The sequence below is a fragment of the Haliotis rubra genome, unplaced genomic scaffold, assembly GCF_003918875.1.
Source record: "Haliotis rubra isolate DU_JTF1 unplaced genomic scaffold, ASM391887v1 Scf370, whole genome shotgun sequence".
NCBI lineage: Eukaryota > Metazoa > Mollusca > Gastropoda > Lepetellida > Haliotidae > Haliotis > Haliotis rubra.
The window spans coordinates 495,188-514,535 of NW_025767047.1; the positions used below are offsets into that span (position 1 = coordinate 495,188).

The 19,348-nt window shown below is 39.3% G+C and overlaps 1 protein-coding gene across 5 annotated transcripts in view; it reads left to right on the forward strand.

Moving 5' to 3' along the window:
• LOC124285936 (tumor protein D54-like) overlaps positions 1 to 19,348 on the forward strand; it is a 47,627-nt gene that overhangs the window by 15,829 nt on the left and 12,450 nt on the right. The window contains exons 1-4 of one of the 5 annotated variants that reach the window (XM_046722222.1): positions 10,456 to 10,811; positions 11,242 to 11,421; positions 15,004 to 15,128; positions 18,930 to 19,078. In XM_046722222.1, coding sequence (XP_046578178.1) covers positions 10,799 to 10,811; positions 11,242 to 11,421; positions 15,004 to 15,128; positions 18,930 to 19,078 — 467 coding nt within the window. In that variant the 5' untranslated portion in view covers positions 10,456 to 10,798. Of the gene's footprint in view, positions 1 to 10,455; positions 11,422 to 15,003; positions 15,129 to 18,929; positions 19,079 to 19,348 lie in introns of those variants that run through there. The other 4 variants (XM_046722219.1, XM_046722220.1, XM_046722221.1 and 1 more) reach the window with 4 other exon arrangements.

Consider the following 19,348-nt stretch of genomic DNA (forward strand, 5'->3'; position numbering starts at 1 on the left):
ATTTGTTACAGTTACTGTTCCTTCTGAATTCTCACTGCTCATAACTTGAGAATTCACATTTGTTACAGTTACTGTTCTTTCTGAATTCTCATTGCTCATAACTTGAGAATTCACATTTGTTACAGTTACTGTTTCTTCTGAATTCCCACTGCTCATAACTTGAGAATTCACATTTGTTACAGTTACTGTTCTTTCTGAATTCTCATTGCTCATAACTTGAGAATTCACATTTGTAACAGTTACTGTTCCTTCTGAATTCTCACTGCTCATAACTTGAGAATTAACATTTGTTATAGTTACTGTTCTTTCTGAATTCTCACTGCTCATAACTTGAGAATTCACATTTGTTACAGTTACTGTTCTTTCTGAATTCTCACTGCTCATAACTTGAGAATTCACATTTGTTACAGTTACTGTTCCTTCTGAATTCTCACTGCTCATAACTTGAGAATTAACATTTGTTATAGTTACTGTTCCTTCTGAATTCTCACTGCTCATAACTTGAGAATTAACATTTGTTATAGTTACTGTTCTTTCTGAATTCTCACTGCTCATAACTTGAGAATTAACATTTGTTACAGTTACTGTTCTTTCTGAATTCTCACTGCTCATAACTTGAGAATTCACATTTGTTACAGTTACTGTTCTTTCTGAATTCTCACTGCTCACTGCTCATAACTTGAGAATTCACATTTGTTACAGTTACTGTTCTTTCTGAATTCTCACTGCTCATAACTTGAGAATTCACATTTGTTATAGTTACTGTTCTTTCTGAATTCTCACTGCTCATAACTTGAGAATTCACATTTGTTACAGTTACTGTTCATTCTGAATTCTCACTGCTCATAACTTGAGAATTCACATTTGTTACAGTTACTGTTCTTTCTGAATTCTCACTGCTCATAACTTGAGAATTCACATTTGTTACAGTTACTGTTCTTTCTGAATTCTCACTGCTCATAACTTGAGAATTCACATTTGTTACAGTTACTGTTCCTTCTGAATTCTCACTGCTCATAACTTGAGAATTCACATTTGTTACAGTTACTGTTCTTTCTGAATTCTCACTGCTCATAACTTGAGAATTCACATTTGTTACAGTTACTGTTCCTTCTGAATTCTTATTGTTTTTCTCTGATAGTCACTTATGTTGTTTGACAGTAAAACGTCACAGTTAGTTTAGTTCAAAATATCTGTTCCAAGAACTACTTTGGTACTTCCACACTTCCAGTGTGTATGAATTTCTTGTTCATACTATATTAGGTACTGTTAAATTTTTTTTTCTTTCTCAAAATAAAGTTTAATTCACGATCACGATTACCCTGCTAGTTCACATGGTAAATATGGTAAAATCTCCACCAACACAGTGCTGGAAGTAAGCATGAGCAGGCCATCTCAAGTAATCTGATACAATACAGTTAATTTTACATGCATATTTTATGTAAATCATCTCTGCATTTCCATTGTTTCCATAAATATGTATTTAATCATATTGTTGTATTGAAATAAACTACTAAAATGTAACCAATGATGAAATTTAGGGATGCCACGATACATCGAAGCATCAATACTTTTTCTAAGACGATACAATTATCGATACATTCAAAATTGTTTCGATTTTAGTTTTCCACCTAATTTGAAAGTATCGGTTTAAATATGTTTATGTATTGTTTACATTTTGCAATTGTATCATGTTTTTTCATGTTATGAGAGTTATAAATGATTATTTTTCATGCCCAAAGATGGGAAATTAGAACTTTTTATTCTCTGAGAATAAAAAATGTTGAGATCTTTTCATGGACAATGATAAAATATGAAATATCAATGTTCAAAATGACTGAAATAGTATAAAACTTGTTTAGTTGATCAGATCAAGGACATATATACGTCTTTCATCTCATCATGTTTTAATCTTCTGCTACAAGATGGCATAGATGACGAAGATATCTGACAACAACAAGTAAACAAAACAGCACAAGGTGTAGCTTGGGATTACATGTAGACCTAACTTCAATACAGAAGCCTCATGGAGTTACCTCCCTTGGCTTAATAACTACAGTAGATACACATGATAGAATTGTCTCCCTTGGTTCAATGAACAATAATACAATCATCACAGTTTCAATCATATGGTTGTATAATAATTCCAATCTCTTACTCTAGGGTCTGTCACAATATCTAGATGTGCATCATACTGCTATTAGCTATTGTCTACCAATAGATGTGCCAACCAATGATGTAATAGTAATGTAAAAATAATATCAAATTATGAACTATGATAACTATTTAGGAACAAATTCATACACAATTGCCTGATACCTAAATTCCAAGTTAAAATAGTTTCACTGACAATAAGCTATCACTACACAATTCTTGGTATTAATTTATAATTACGGTACTTGAGTATTCTGTGTAAGAACAATTCTTCAGTAGGCGTTAAGTAATTACAAGGTCTGACCATGTTTATTGTACACATATTGTAACATCCACCCATATCTGACATTGTAAACAAAGCGTATAACGTTGAGCATAATCAGTTCCGGTCATATGCATGTAACTTTTGACCCTGACCAATCTACTTCCGGTTAATGAAAATGCCTTGTCATACCTACTACAATGCTTAATTCCTAATTCTAAACTTAACATTTCTTAAAAGAATGTCAGGAAGTGATCTACATCCATTACATGCATCATAATGTACTCTAACTGATAAACACAGCTTAGATAGCGAAACGCTGGTCGATGTTACTAAGGATAGATTTTACAAAGTTTGCGCCAACTGTCGATTTGAAACATTTACATTTATGGCATTCCTAGTGTTTATACAAATAAATATTCATGTAAATATGATCTAGGGGGGCTTCAAGGGAAATTGTGTCTGGTGTTTCATTTGATTACATACCTGAAATAGTATAAAACTTGTTTAGTTGATCACATCATGTTTTAATATTCTTCTACAAAATGGCGTAGATGACGAAGTCATCTGACGTCATTCTGTGACGTCATATATTGTGATGCTAGCTAAGACAACTAGTTATGACAGAGACACGTAACCCAAGCATCTGTTGGCTTTTAACTAGATCGATAAATTACCAATTTTTTATGGGGTACCTGATTTAACATAATTTTAGCTTAAACTTACCAAAACATTTTCCAAAACATACTCACTAAGTCTGTAAACATGATTATGTCAAAACTGGATTATCAACATTTTGAACATGAGGTTACTGATTCTCTTCACCGATGGACATCGATAACTCAGGAAAATACCTGCTTTCTAAAGTTCACATTATAGGCATAGAAAACTGTAAAAGGATTAACCTTCACTGCAAGAAGATGGGTGATCAATCCTTTTCCTAAACAGATACCATAACAGCATTATTTAACAGTTTTCATAATACCAATTCTCACATTTAGTGGTGAACAAACATCTAATACAATGTGGAACGTGTTCACATCATTCACATACCATGTACAGCCTTAGAACCACTTCCATACAACATACATATTATTCAAACATTTACAGGTATATCAGCTGGAACATCTGTCATATATACTGCATTATCAATCACAAGATCTACCTCAACAGTGCTTACCAAAAATCTATATGTCAATTCTAAAGGGCCATGGTAGTGATGTTAATGTGCTTCGTTCATTGATACATATCAATGTGCCTGCCCATGTATGCCACCTGTATGTCAATACACTCACCAAGATATTTTGGTTGTGACACCTTTTCATCACTCTTTGAGCGGGGACAGCCTTAAAATGTTAAGAATAGGTATTTTGCTACATTGCCTTTATGTCAGTTTTAGAACTAAGACGGCCTTGTAAGTAGGCTGTTTAGTACTTTTTTTCTGTTATTTATGCTGATATTGCTGCATATTTATTAAGTCACCTCTGAACTGATTTTATTTTTATTACCAGCGTCAGTCTTTTGTCTGTGGGAGTGTTGTTGATTTAGCAATGGTAAACATACATGGAAGCCGCAGTGGCTGAGCGGGTTAGGTGTCTGACTTTGCAAGCTGGTGATTAGGTGCCTGTTTTCGAATCCTTAATGGGACTCAACCCAACAAAAGTACTAAAGTAAGGCCAGAAATGCTTGGAAAATGCTTTTTGGCAAATATTTGATAATGGTTGATATTTCAGATTCAAAACTCATATATAATCATTCATACCATGTCGACCTAATATGGCATATGAGTAATCACGATATACCATTCCCTAGTCATAATGATTACTCGTAAAATATTGAAAAACTTAGAAAAAATTCCATGGTAGAAACACTTCAAAGAAACAAACTATACTGTGACCCACCTGGCAGGCAGACAGGGTGACAGCGTTATGTAACGCACGGGCAGTGCATGTCAGTGACCGTCTCAAAATATCAAGTGTCAGTATCACTGCTGGTTGAGGACTCTAGCGGAATTACAACAGGTGCAACTCGGCTGACGTTAACGCCGTCCCACAGAAGGTATTCGTCCTTGATTTTGAGAACGCAGTCTTCAGCCTTTTGCCATTGGGGTAATTCTCGCTAAAGAAGCATACACAAGCTCTTTAACGTCTGAAAGCGTGAATGTGGTATTATTGCGAGCAATCAAATTCTTACAGTTACCCAGATCAGCTCAATGGGATTGAGCTCACAGTACTGTAGGTGTAGGCAGAACTATGTGGCCTTGTTATCCCCCGCAACTCGTTTTGCAGGGGGGGGTTAAAATGGACTCCGTCCGTGCGTGCGTGTGTCCGTCCGTCTGGACACATTTGTCTTTTCCGGAGCAGAACTCTAAAACCGTTCACTATTTCTTCACCAAACGTGGCACATAGATAGATCTGGTGGTGTACTGGTGCCTTTTGGTAGTTTTGGAATTCTGAATAAAATATTTTTGGCGTTTCCATGGCAACAAGTTTGACTTAGCCTGAAATTGGTGGTAGTGCTCTTTTCCGGAGCTGAACTCTAAAAGCGTTCACTAATTTCTTCACCAAACTTGGTACATAGATTGGTCTGGTGGTGTACTGGTGCCTTTTGGTAGTTTTGGAATTCTGAATAAAATATTTTTAGCGTTTCCATGGCAACAAGTTTGACTTAGACTGAAATTGGTGGTAGTGCCCCTTTCTGGAGCAGAACTTTAAAAACCTTTCAATGCTCTCCTTCCACTTTTCTATATACACACCTAAATATTTGACAAAATCATAACTCGTAGACATATTCATGAAGAGTATTTTGCCATTGCGGGGATATTGATGACTTTGTCTTCTTGTTTGGCAGTTAGTTCGTCAGTCATTACTGGATTGGCTTTTTGTGCTGCAGGATTTTTTCCATGAGCTGGGGCTTTGTTTCTGATTGCCCATAAGGCACGTTACAGGAAGTGCGAAAATCCTGCAACTGAGTCTTGAAATGGCTCATGTTGGGTGTGATGGTACCAGGGACACGCAGGTTATGGTAACTGGCGTTATCCAAAATGATAATGTTTCGTTCGTCCAGCTGCGGTAATAGCTGATGTTCGAACCAATCCAAAAATACCTGCCCATTCATTTCGCTAAGGTAGTCACCATCAGATTTTTTGGCCTCAAAAACAAAGTCACAACCCCCAATCAGTCCCTTGCTACTGGTACCAGCATGCAAGATGATCAGGCGTCTACCTTTGCCTGATGGTAACACTGGTGCATTAGAACAATCTGAAGGAAGCCACATCTGATCGGTTGAGTGATTTTTATTACACCAGGTTTCATCAAGGTATATAATTTGAAACCACAAATTGCGGTATTCTTGGTATTCTTCAACTGTTCTGAGATAAGCTGATCGCATGGTCAGGATTGAGTACTTTTCTCTAAACACAGCTCTGTCATCTCCCCTTTTGGTGTACCTGAACCCCATTTCTACCAGAGCTATTGTACATTTGATCTCATCTTGTATTTTAGCAGACGTCGGTGGGATTTTGCGTTCATACAGTTTATGAACTGCATGGCGTATGACACCCTTATCAAAGCTATCCAGTTTGTGTTTCCTACCTGGTTTTGATTTTGACACAACCCCTGAGGTAACTGATTTGTTTACAATTTTGTAAACCTGACTATATGTCAAATTAAGGGATTTACACATTCTATAGTAAACCCTGTCATAGCTGACGAGAGGTTTCCCCTTTTGTTTCTCCAGTATGAAATATTGGTATAAATTTGAAATTAATTGTTCTGGAGACATATCAAGTCGCATGTTGCCAGTTCAATGCTCATACACAAAGTGAAACTTCTATGGGTGAACAAGATTATCTATGCGATTTGAATTAAGACTTTTTTACGTAATTATTTTGAATATAACTGCTACAACAGTTCCATCTTTTTCACATATAGATGTTAAAAGAAACAAAACTTTCACAATCATTTATGTAATTTAATTAGTTGAGGCTATATGAATAATTATAGTCTGTATTTCAAAACTACAGTTTGTACTTGGAATATTTACTATGTTGTTAAAACGTCAAAATGTCCTCCTGTGAAGTCACCCCACAAGTGTATTTTTTCATCTGAGCTTTAATATCCAACTAGGTAGAGTCGTATACTAGGTATATATGTGCTTTTATCTTGTGTCAAATTCATCATATTGATATTGACGCCAAAAAGCATTTTCCAAGCATTTCTGGCCTTACTTTAGAATCTGTACATTACTAAGAAAGCGTAATCCCAAATATAACATGTGTAACATGGAACAAATCTACAGCTACTAACTTGAAATGTCCTGTGGTGATACCTGGGCAGAATGTATGTTTGTGTTGGCTTGGATCTCTGCTTATGCTATCAAACAATAGAGAAGGCTTCGACTCAGGTAGTTGTTGCCATATAGACCTGATTAACAATCGTAAATAGAAATTGAAACAAATTTTGTTGATCTCCTTTAGGCTTTCTTTTGTTCGTTCCAATGTTGTTTTAAGTCGCATGTTTTTTTTCACTTTAAAACTCTATGATGTTAATGGGTGATCTTTTCCAAATTAGCTTCCCTTCATGAACCTGCAAGGTGCGCTGATCTGGACGGTCCAACCTTAAACTGACAGCACATGCTGTATGCGCAATGGGAGCTGTACGTGTTAATATTACACTGAGAGACAGATAAGCAGTATAGCCTTCACCTTTACCTGTAACATTCATGTTGGTGCATGGACAGTATATCTTTTCCTTTACATATATCAATTGTTATGTCCTGAAATATTTGTTCAGTGATTTCATGATACATCAGGAATGATTGTTACATTGCAACAATGAATCACCAGTTGGCCATTAGAAGCGAGGCAGTGGAATCAACTGGTTCATTTCAGGTCATGTTTTGTTGACGTTTTGCAGTCTGGTAATTTTAGTCTTACACTAGATGTTTGATTATCATCTCTTTAACCTGGAGCATATTTTCTTTGTAAAGGTATTCAAATCATATTCTAGCTGATTAGGCTATATACATGCAATTCAGTACAGTGGGTAGCTGATGCGGTATGCAAAATGTATGCAAAGTGTGAAGTTTTTCGACCCATACACATTGGGAAGCTGGCAGGGTAATGGAGGCATTTGACATGCCACAAGTTTAGCTTAAAATGTTGAATTAAATATATTGTACGTGAGTAATCATCAAATATGGGGTTGGAAATCTGAGAGCACAACTCCGTGAGGAAATGGGTGTCTATCTTTGATGATGGCGATATTTTATTTTGATATTAAAAATATTTTTCGAACCGAAGCGAGGGAAGCACGTTGCCAACCTTTGCTCGCTTCGCTCACATATTGGAAGACTGGTCATTTTCTCTTTGTTGTGCTTCCCTATTTGCGCTACAATTTGCCTGTGGTTCATGTAACTTTCTGGAGAATGCAATAAAACATAAGTTTGAATTGACCTTTTTCCCCGCTACCTACCCCTTTGTTGATTTAGAAAACAAATTGTGTGCAAAAAAAAAAAGACCACCTGTATTAATTAGTGTTTTTTTTGTACCAGCCCAAACTCCAGTTCTCAGACTTGCACTTGTAGTACAATAAAACTGTGTCATAATCCAGAGCAGCTAAATGTTAACTCAGTAGATTTAGGCTGTTCCTAGATTCCAATAACCATGGTGGAAGACCTCAATAACCCACTTTATTTTCGAAGACTGATGCCGACTTGTTACATGAGCTCGATAAGATGCAAGTTCACTTGTTTGTTACTTTTATTGTAAGTATTGATTACAATCCAGAGTAAAGATCTACAATTGCAGCCATGATCATGTTTCTTTTATATGCACAACAGAAAATCATTCTGATGTAATGATGACTAGAAATATGAACAAGTGTTTGCACATGATATGAATCTTATACTGACAGGCAGATACTTGACAGCGAGGGACAATGTATGTTGGAGGTGGATTATTGCTACAGTCCGTTTGAGTCAGAAACAGACCGATGAATTGCAAATTTTATCATTGTACAAAATTGCCACATAAATATAAATAGTACACGTTTATCATTTACTAATACCCAACAGCTTTCTTATATTTGAAAATTTCCGGACTCCACCAAAAAAGTTGTTTAAGAAACTATCATCATTGAAAATGCAAAAGTTGTTATCTGTCGCGGCGGGGTGAAACCGCAGAAACGGAACAGCCAGTCATGGTGGGGGACATCTCAAAATCTATTCCGGGAGACCTGTCGGTTCCTCGTCTGTCGTAGTGTCATAGTCACGACTTAAAGGGATGACAAGTGGTGCCACAGTTGCCTGTTGTAAGCCATCCCAAAACCAGTAACCTTGTTCAATGACGTTAGCTACCTTGTTGACACAGTTTTGCCAAGTTTCAGTCGTGATTTTGTTAAGGGATTCCTTAACCAAAACCTCTACGTCACGTAATCTAAAAGTTGTGTTTGATCTGGCAACATCTCCTTTGACAATACCCCATATCATTTCAATGGGGTTAAGGCCACAGTGATAGGGTGGAAGTCGCAGAATATCGTGACCCTTACTTTTTATGTAACTGTCAACTTTGTAGAAAGGTTCACCTTTGTGGGTTGTTATGATCTCATATAGCTGAGGCTTCGTTGCCTTTGAAGGCCGTGCGGTCTGAAATTTGTCGAGCCATGATATCATATCACCTTTTCGACTGTTCGATGTCGGGGCTTTACTGTCGGGGTCCTGCACGCTGTGGTATGGGGCATTGTCCATTACGATAAAAGAATTCTCTGGTAGAGCTGGTACCAACTTGTTTTTAACCCAATTGGGAAATCCGCACCATTCATCTCAGAATGGTAGTCTCTGTTATCTGTGGACTTTGCCCTGAATACCAAGTCGCAGCCAGGGAGAAAGCCTTTGCTGTAGCAACCAGCATGGAGAATGATTAGTCTCTCTCCTTTCCCTAGAGGCAGCTTTCTACGTGACCCCTTATCACCCCCATCGGGTACCCACTGACTGCTGGCAGTGTGTGAGGCATTGACCCAGGTCTCGTCCAAGTACACTGGCTCGAACCCTTCCTCGCCCTTCTTCTTTATAACCCTGAGAAAATTATTTCTCGTTTAACGATATCAGGGCTGCTCACAGAGTACTGACCTATTCTCCTGAAATTTTCTTATAACGATACCTGAAAGAGTGTAAGAGTCGCCAGAGTGTGTACTTTGATACTCTGAGGTTGTGTTCTTGCTTCAAATGCTTTTTTAAAATTTTCAGCGACATGTATTTGTTTTCAGAATAGAGCTTGTTGATAGACTGCCTTACAAGGTTCTTTGAAAGTTGTCCAAATGTTTTAATTTGTGTGATTTTGACACGACCCTACCTGCTTCAAATGTCACCCTCACAATGTTTGTGTTCCAGAACATTTGTCAGTACCCTTGCTGATACTCCTAAAGCTTTTGCTGCCCGCTTACGGAATTTATGAATGGCATAAAATGGTTTGCCCCTTTCGGCTTCAGCACGGAAAAAATCGTACACTTTAATCATCAACTGTTTCACGTCAGCATTCAACTTCATTTTTCATCAGGCATGTGTATCCCGTGCACGAGATAGTGGCTGTTACGTTTCTGCGGTTTCACCCTGCCGCGACAGATAACAACTTTTGCGTTTTCAATGATGATAGTTTCTTAAACAACTATTTTGGTGGAGTCCGGAAAATTTTCAATATAAGAAAGCTGCTGGGTATTAGTAAATGATAAACATGTGTACTGTTTATATTTATGTGGCAATTTTGTGCAATGATAAAATTTGCAATACATCGGTCCGTTTCTGACTCAAACGGACTGTAGTCTGCTAAACAATACCACATGCGGCAGGTCTGGTTATGAGCAGGGCAAAGAACAATAGAAACAGCGGTACAAACAGTGTAATATGACAGCAGCAGGAGTCAAATCTAAGCTACAGCCCAAGGTGTGTGTACACTGTCTGACCTATGACCCCAGGCTGGATGACATCATCGACTGGTAAAACTGCCAGGTGTATGGCAAGGGATCGCAATCACTCTGACAGTCAACGTGGCTAACGCCACCGCACAACCTTTTATCAGAGCTACGGGTCAATACGTTTGTGTTCTGGCTCACCTGCTGTTTGAACTGCTAGCATCTTGCTGCTTGTCCCTGGATTGTCTGCTCTCTTTTACGAGGCCTTACAAGGTTGAAGTGAATACCGGTATCTTCCTTACCAATCACATGCTGATGATGTGTTGACTGAGAGATTAACGAGGCGACTTTATTCAAGTGGAGCAACAACCAGGAAATATGTTTGGAACAGTGCTTGTTCAAGCATGGGATCTGAGTGTGTTGTGACCGAGACACCTGTGACCATTGTGTGGGATTTACTGGCTGGATTGAATTAATGGATTTTAGAAGTAGGTCATCATTGCATCAAAGTTTGTTTCACTGTGCAGAGTCAACTTCTGAGGAAATGATTGATTGACTGTGTCAATATCAATGATCACTACAATTCATCTGTAACAATGACATGAGTGAAGGCCTTCTCATCTCCCAAGTTTTGTATCAATAGTTTAATGTGCCCACCACGTTGATGAAGACTATACAGTCATTTCGCCAGTATTGTTAAAGTATGGTGTAATGAAAGTTTTGCCCTATCCTTTTATCCATGTACAGAAATCTAAAGTGGATGAACTCTATTAATCAGATTGATCATGTATTCATAGTGTAAGTTATCCCACCAAGTGTTCATGCATGTAAATCTCATTAGTGTTTTACATCTGTATTACCCAAACTTTTATTGGCTCCAGCAGTCTGTACATACACAAGAAAGTATTATTCTACTAGTGTTGGACTCTGCCATGACTGAGGTAGATGCTGAGAGGAGTGGGGATGGCGAGGAGGACTACCGTCCCGTGATCAGCTCTTACACTAACTACCACAAATTCCTGAAGCTTGTCCACTCAGACTCAATCTATGAGAATGATGAGGAGGACTTTGATCCCGAGTTACGTTCTAATGGTTTAGGTGAGCATACAAAGTTAGGACAAATACAGTCCTTAATGTGATTCTGAAAGTTGGTATCAATTGGGACATAGCGGCATATAAGCAGGCATTTGGTGCTTGATGTGTCAGCATGTGGAAGACATGTTTTCATTTACTTACATATCTTGAAGTACATTTACACCTTGTGATTGATGTCCAGGGAGAACAAATACACTAACAATGTTCAAAGGTTTTCAGACAGAAAGATGCCAGACAGAAGCCATCTATTACAAAAAAAACACATCGCAGTGTGGTTCTTGTTTATCATAATGGTAGAAGCTGGATTTTGTGGCCGACCAAAGTCAATGGTTGAAATGACAATACAGTGATGTTTGCCTTGGATGATGAAAATCAGCCAATGTAATACTTCTGCTGCATTGTGTTCACAACCTTCGTCACACATACACCTGTTTAACATCTGATGGTAACCTTTGATCTCAGCCGTCATCCGTTACCTTGGATTAGTAAACCATGTTTGTAACCATCTTGTGTTGATACTTTGCAACTTCATTCTCCAGACCAAACGACCATGTCCTGACTTTTATACACAACACATGAGGGAAGATCAACACTGAAAGCAGGAAGTTTCAATTTCAATACATTGATACCACCAGGGTAAAATGTCATCAGTTAACTTGACAATGGTCTTGCAGGTCTACCAAGTATGGCACTGCAGATCACTACAGTTGTTGCATAGGAAACAGAAAAGTTGCAAGCCTATATTCAGCAAATAACTTACCATTATATGTCCAAATAAGTGGTTATAACAAATGACATATTTTGACTGACAATCACACGCTTTACAATGATTCAAAATTGTTTAAATTTGATGGACTTATCACCAAGAAATATAAACTATTGTTATCATTGCATTTATTCTTGTCCTTGCTAATAATGTAAAATATTCACATGGTGAATATTCAATTGATGCCAATATGTAGATGTTATCTGTTTATGTGTTCACATGGTGGCAGTTACTGTTGAAGGAAGGTGACAGATATTATGGTACTCTGTTGGTAATGGATGGTGTCAGATATGAGAAACTCAAAGGCATTGCTGAGAAGTGATTGATGTTGTTCTAAGTATTAATTTAATATTAAGGATAGCAAACTGGAAAATGTTGATCAGCGTGTACATTGTAATTTATCAACTGAAGATGTCATGTCGTAACACCATGATGACACTGTTATGTGAGGCATTTCAGTGACAGATGATAACACTATCAGAAAGCATATGCCCATGATTCATTTGTAGATAATGGCTTGGTTCATTGCACTAAAGCATACAATGAGGTATGTTTGCAGAAGGCAAAGTGAAGAGTGTCCACCCTCAACCATCACAGTTGGGTCAGCTAGATTGGTACAACCCATGGGGACGTTATATCACATGCAAACTGGTGCCACTTCAAGCAGTTAATGTCAATGTTAAAGGTCAAATGCAACCAAAAAATCAAACACAATTATCACTTATTCATGACATATAATATACATTGCTGGTTATGAAAAAACATAAAAATAAAATTATAAGCGTACAATCGCAAATCAAAAGTGCTATATTTTGTACTTGGGTTTACTTCCCAAGACACGAAGCAGCCGGGATACCGAACCCAGTCAGAGCGGGTGGGTGTGCACTCAAGTGTAACGGCTGGTTCATTTGCAGATGCCCCCACGGGTCATTGTGTGTGTATATATAGAGATGTTGGGTTTTGTAAATACATGCTCATTTTTTTGTGTATAACATTTTGCAATCAACAGACATCATAACATGTCATGTGTACAAGTATCACACCTGCCTGTCTGTAGTAATTACATAATGTGACAGAGACGGAACTCGGGCCATAAATCAATGCGTTTTGTTTATGGTGTATAGCCTGATAGGTGTTAAGTTCAAATTGCATGTGGTCAGTGATTGAAATTGTGTATTGAATATTGTCATTAGCAGACGGGCAGGCAGACACATAGGTGCCAATAAAACAGACATTGAGTTTTGTCTGTGACAACGACATATCTATATCACAGTTAGAAATTCTGTCAACGCTAAATAATGACATTGCATTTAAGTATCGAACTGAGAAAGTGACTCGGTAAGAAGAACGTGTGGTGAAATAGACAAATGAAATTATATAAACAGTTAAATCGGTAATCTACTGTAATAACATATAAAAAGTTCGTGCCTGTGAAATATCAACAAAACATTAGAAAAATGCTCACACCAAAGCCTTCACCGAATATTCACCAGACAACCCGCTTCCAAGCTCCGCGAACCTATTTCACTGTGCATGTGCTATGAGAGCAGCCCAGCTGTTGAAACCACTTCAATTCCCCCAAGTTGAATTTGCATTTTTGATGATTTGTTTCGGTAAGTCCATACCGAAAGGTATCAGAATCTGCAAAGTTGTGTTTTACGTTGCATGTGACCTTTAAGGTTATGGAGGACCAAACTCATTTGGTCAGGGTGCTTAGATCACCATAGATGGCATGTAGATAGCAAGTACATTCTTTATGCTGTTTTGGTATTCATGGTATTCAGACAGCTGCTTTGATCTTGGCTTATGTTTGTGGTTTTTTTTGGTTTTTTTTTTGAGAAACGTTTTTTCATCAGGTAACTGTTTCTTTCAAAGATATACTGATATGCAAAGTCATTAGTTTATTGGCAGAGAACAGAAAAAATGCTGAGCATTATGCTATTTTTTTCAGAAGATTCCCTTTCACCATGTCTGCAAACAAAAATCTGTAACTCATTCAGTGTTTATTCATTTGGGCTCCTTGCCTCTAGGCAGGAGACCTATTGTAATCATTCGGATTAATATTATTATTATTATTTATTATTCCGCCGATTTTTGTACCAAACATAACTCCTACACCAATGCTCCGAATCGCTAACAAAATATCACACAGATGCGCACCCAGGTGTAGATATTCCCCTTAAAAATCTCTAGGCTCTTGGCCCAATAGCAAAGGGAAATAATTCAAAATTAATTCCAAAATTTCAACGTTTGGCAAATATCTCAAGAACTAATTGTTCCAACACTTCCAAATTTCTTGTACAGATGCACAATCAATTCCCAACAATTTTGCCTGGGCTCAAGTCGCCAAAACGTACCGTTTGGCAGTTATTTTGTTTTCAGTTTTTCTGAGTAGTTTGCTCCCAAAATGTGCAAATTCTGCACAAAAAGTACCAGTGTGGTAGATGATGTCCTGGTGATTCCAGAACACTAATTGTTTTGAACGTAGACCCAAGAACAACTGAGATACAGCCTTTTAAAGAGGGAACTATTTCTTCTCCGGAACTACTTAAAAGGTACATGACCCCTGTGACCCTGGCTGTATTTGGAAGATCCGCTCGCCTGTCAAAACATGTGTTCTGGCTCCGTTTTGGACGATGATATCTAGCCCTCAGATACAATAGATAGAAAGTAAAGCCAAGCCAAGGAGACCTCATCGTTGCCCGCAACTATATTTTCTTTTTATAATTCATAGTATCATCAAATGTGGTCCGAAAAATGGGTTATATTTGTACCAATTATTGGACTGATATGGAAACAACTACTTTTCTTGTTTGTAGATGATGATAGTCTCTCGTCACCCACATATGAGGCTGCTGCACAGTCTGATGCCAACACGCCTGTGTACCAGGACCCCCTGGAGAGGGAAAGGCAGATGCTTGAGTGGAGGGAGGAGTTGCTCAAGGTACGGTAGTCATCACATTCTTGGAGCGGTGGGGTAGCCAAGTGGTTAAACAAGCATTCACTCGTCACGGCGAACACCTGGGTTCGATTCCCCACATGGGTACATTGTGTGAAGCCCATTTCTGGTGTCCCATGCCGTGATATTGTTAAAAGATTATTGTTAAAAGCTGCAAAATTTAAACTCATTCACTCACTTATTCATCACATTCTCAGATAGAAGTGTTGAGTGAGTAAGTTAAGTTATAAGCCGCACTCAGCAATATTCCAGCTATATGGCGGCTGTCTGTAAATAATTGAGTCTGGACCAGGCAACCCAGTGATCAACAGCATGAGCATTGACCTACCCAATTGGGATACGATGACATGTGTCAAGCAAGCCAGCGAGTCTGACCACCCAATCCGATTAGTCACCTCTTACGGCAAGCATGGGTTACTGAAGATCAATTCTAACCCTTGATCTTCACGGGTCTGGAAGTGTTGAGCTCCATTGGGGTGTGGTGGTGGGAAGGTGACACTTTGTGGACGTATTGAGCTCAGTTGGAGTGGGGTGGTGGGAAGGTGACACTTTGTGGACGTATTGAGCTCAGTTGGAGTGGGGTGGTGGGAAGGTGACACTTTGTGGAAGTGTTGAGCCCAGTTGGAGTGGGTTGGTGGGAGCTGGTCACTTGGTGGAAGTGTTGAGCTCAGTTTGAGTGGGTTGGTGGGAGCTGGAGACTTGGTGGAAGTGTTGAGCTCAGTTGGAGTGGGTTGGTGGGAGCCGGTCACTTGGTGGAAGTGTTGAGCTCAGTTGGAGTGGGTTGGTGGGAGCTGGTCACTTGGTGGAAGTGTTGAGCTCAGTTGGAGTGGGTTGGTGGGAGCTGGTCACTTGGTGGAAGTGTTGAGCTCAGTTGGAGTGGGTTGGTGGGAGCTGGTAACTTGGTGGAAGTGTTGAGCTCAGTTGGAGTGGGGAGGTGGGAGCCGGTCACTTGGTGGAAGTGTTGAGCTCAGTTGGAGTGGGGGTGGGAGCCGGTCACTTGGTGGAAGTGTTGAGCTCAGTTGGAGTGGGGGGTGGGAGCCGGTCACTTGGTGGAAGTGTTGAGCTTGGTTGGAGTGGGGTGGTGGAAGCTGGTCACTTGGTGGAAGTGTTGAGCTCAGTTGGAGTGGGTTGGTGGGAGCTGGTCACTTGGTGGAAGTGTTGAGCTCAGTTGGAGTGGGGTGGTGGAAGCTGGTCACTTGGTGGAAGTGTTGAGCTCGGTTGGAGTGGGGTGATGGAAGCTGGACACTTGGAGGAAGTGTTGAGCTCAGTTGGAGTGGGGTGGTGGGAGGGAGTGAGTCTAGTTTTACACCGCTTTTAACAACATTCCAGCAATATCACGGGTGGGTGGGACACCAGAACACCAGAAATGGACTTCACACATTGTACCCACATGGGGTATTGAACCCAGGTCTTTATGCGACGAGCGAACGCTTAAACCACTAGGCTACCCCACCGCCTGACAACTGTTGGAAGTGTTGAGCTCAGTTGGTGTGGGACGGTGAGAAGGCAACACTTAATTGACTTATTGAGCTCATTTGTTGCCAATGTGTACAGACAATTTTATGTGTAATTAGGGCTCCTTGCCTCTAGGCAGGAGACCTATTGTAATTGTTCGGATTATTATTATTATTATTATTATCTATTATTCCGCCGATTTTTGTACCAAACATACCTCCTAAACCAATGCTCTGAATCGCTTACAAAAAATCACACAGATGCCCACCGAGGTGAAGATATTCCCCTTAAAAATCTCTAGGCTCTAGGCTCAATAGCAAAGGGGAGATAATTCAAAATTACAATCGAACCCCGTTTATCCGGACATTTTGGTTACACTTGGAAATCGTCCGGATAGCGAGGCGTCCGGTTAACTGGATCAAACAAGCTAAACGCATTGACAATGTATATTGAAAATTTATTCATGTATGTATATCAATAAGTCAATAGTCAAAAATATATAATCATAACAATACCATATTCAATATCACACCAATAAACTTTCTTTCAGCACGTTGATTCACGTTATACATTTTACATAGCACATCTTACTTGACTCGATATCACATATCACATTATTATATAGCACATTATTTCCTTAAAAAGTCTGATAGGGGCGGTGGGGTAGCCTAGTGGTTAAAGCGTTGGCTCGTCACGCTGAAGACCCGGGTTCGATTCCCCACATGGGCACAATGTGTTAAGCCCATTTCTGGTGTCCTCAGCCGTGATATTGCTGGAATATTGCTAAAAGCGGCGTAAAACTAAACTCAGTCAGTCAGTAAAAAGTCTGATAGGTGTCTGCTTCCTTGGTTTTATTTCTTCAAATCACTTCACCAAGTCCATCAATAAAGTCACTGAACCTTCGTCTCCAGTACATTCGTAGAAGGTCAACAGACTGTTAGCGTAACAACTGCTTGTTGTTCATCATCATCTGACTGGTTATCTGTCGGTGGCTGTGGATGATTTCTTCATCAGTTAGCTCATGGTCGGTTTCCACGACAGTGTCTTCATCAACGTACTGTTCAGCAGTTGGGACTTTGTCGCTGTCACTTCGTGGTAACTGCTGCATCAAATTCCGCGGCTCAGCTTAATCCTAATCCTAATTAACATGTGTTTTTGTTACTGATGTGATGCCACAACTGAAGTGACACGCATCCCTAGTGTTTTGATGGGTAAGTAATCAATTCACAGCAAACGCCTGCCGAGAGATTAACACGCGTCCCTAGTGTTTTGATTGGTACTCAATTCACAGCAAACGCCTGCCGAGAGATTAACAATGAATACACTTAGCCGTCCGGTAAACAATACTGATGTGAAACATACATGTACACATGCACATGTGCCCAGATCTTTCCGTCCGGGTAACTGGATCATTTTTAAATGGAAATCTGTGAGAATGGTTTGAAACTTCTCCGTGTGGGTCTGGAAGCACGGGGTCCGGCTAAGCGAGTACAATTACTGAAGGCAAGTTTCGTTTCACCTAAAAATCGTCCGGAAGGCGGGGTTTCCGGATATACGGGGTCCGAGTAAATGGGGTTCGACTGTAATTCCAAAATTTCAAAGTTTGACAGCAAACATCTCAAGAACTAATTGTTCCATCACTTCCAAATCTCTTGTACAGATGCACAATCAACTTCCCAACAATTTTGCCTGGATGGGCCAAGTCGCTAAAATGTACCGTTTGGCAGTTATTTTTGTTTTCAGTTTTTGGCCATGTTTTTCAGCAGTTTTCTGAGTAGTTTGCTCCCAAAATGTGATGAGCTCAAACCATCAGCTCTAGACATTCCAAACTTTCCATAACTGATGTCCAGTAACCATTGTGCAAATTCTGCACAAAAGTATCTGCCAGTATGGTAGATGAAGTCTTGGTGATTCCAGAACACTACCGTAATTGTGTTTACTGTAGACCCAATAACAACTAAGATACAGCCTTTTAAAGAGGGAACTATTTCTTTTCCAGAACTTCTTACCGGTAATAGGTACATGACCGCCGTGACCCGGCTGTATTTGGAAGATCCGCTTGTCTGTCAAAAACGTGTTCTGGCTCTGTTTTGGACGATGATTTCTTGCCCTCAAATACAATAGATAGAACAAAAGCCAAGGAGCCCTAATCGTTGCTTGCAACTATATTCTTTCTATTAGAATCATGTGAATGATATTGACTGATGGTGTACTGAAAACAATCATTTTTACATTTTGAAACATAAATAAAGAAGGAAGGTTAGCACGGATAGGTTTGAAATATATTGCACAGCTCAGCACAAAATGGTTTAAATTCACACTCTGTGGCAGGTTGAGGGTGAGATAGCCACTCTGAAGCAGGTGCTGGGAACCAAGGTCCGTCATGCCTCAGAACTGAAGAGGAAGATGGGCATCACACCCTTCCAGGAATTCAAGACAGATGTCAGCTCTGGCATTCAGCAGATAAGATCTTCTGATTCGTAAGTAGTGGTTATGTAGAGGACCATTGGCTTCACAGTGTCTTGATTAGTTGCCTGAAGTGTGGGGCTTGTAAACATACTTTCATTTTCACCATCTATGCAGCAGTTCACAGTTAATGTTAATATAACGACAAATACATGTCACACTGAACTTGTTAAAAATCCATCATAGATAATATCTTCATGTCCAACTTTAGGAACCCCTTCTGAGTCTTGTGAAATATCCTTTCATTCATGACATGGCATTCAAATTATTATTTGTCATTGGTA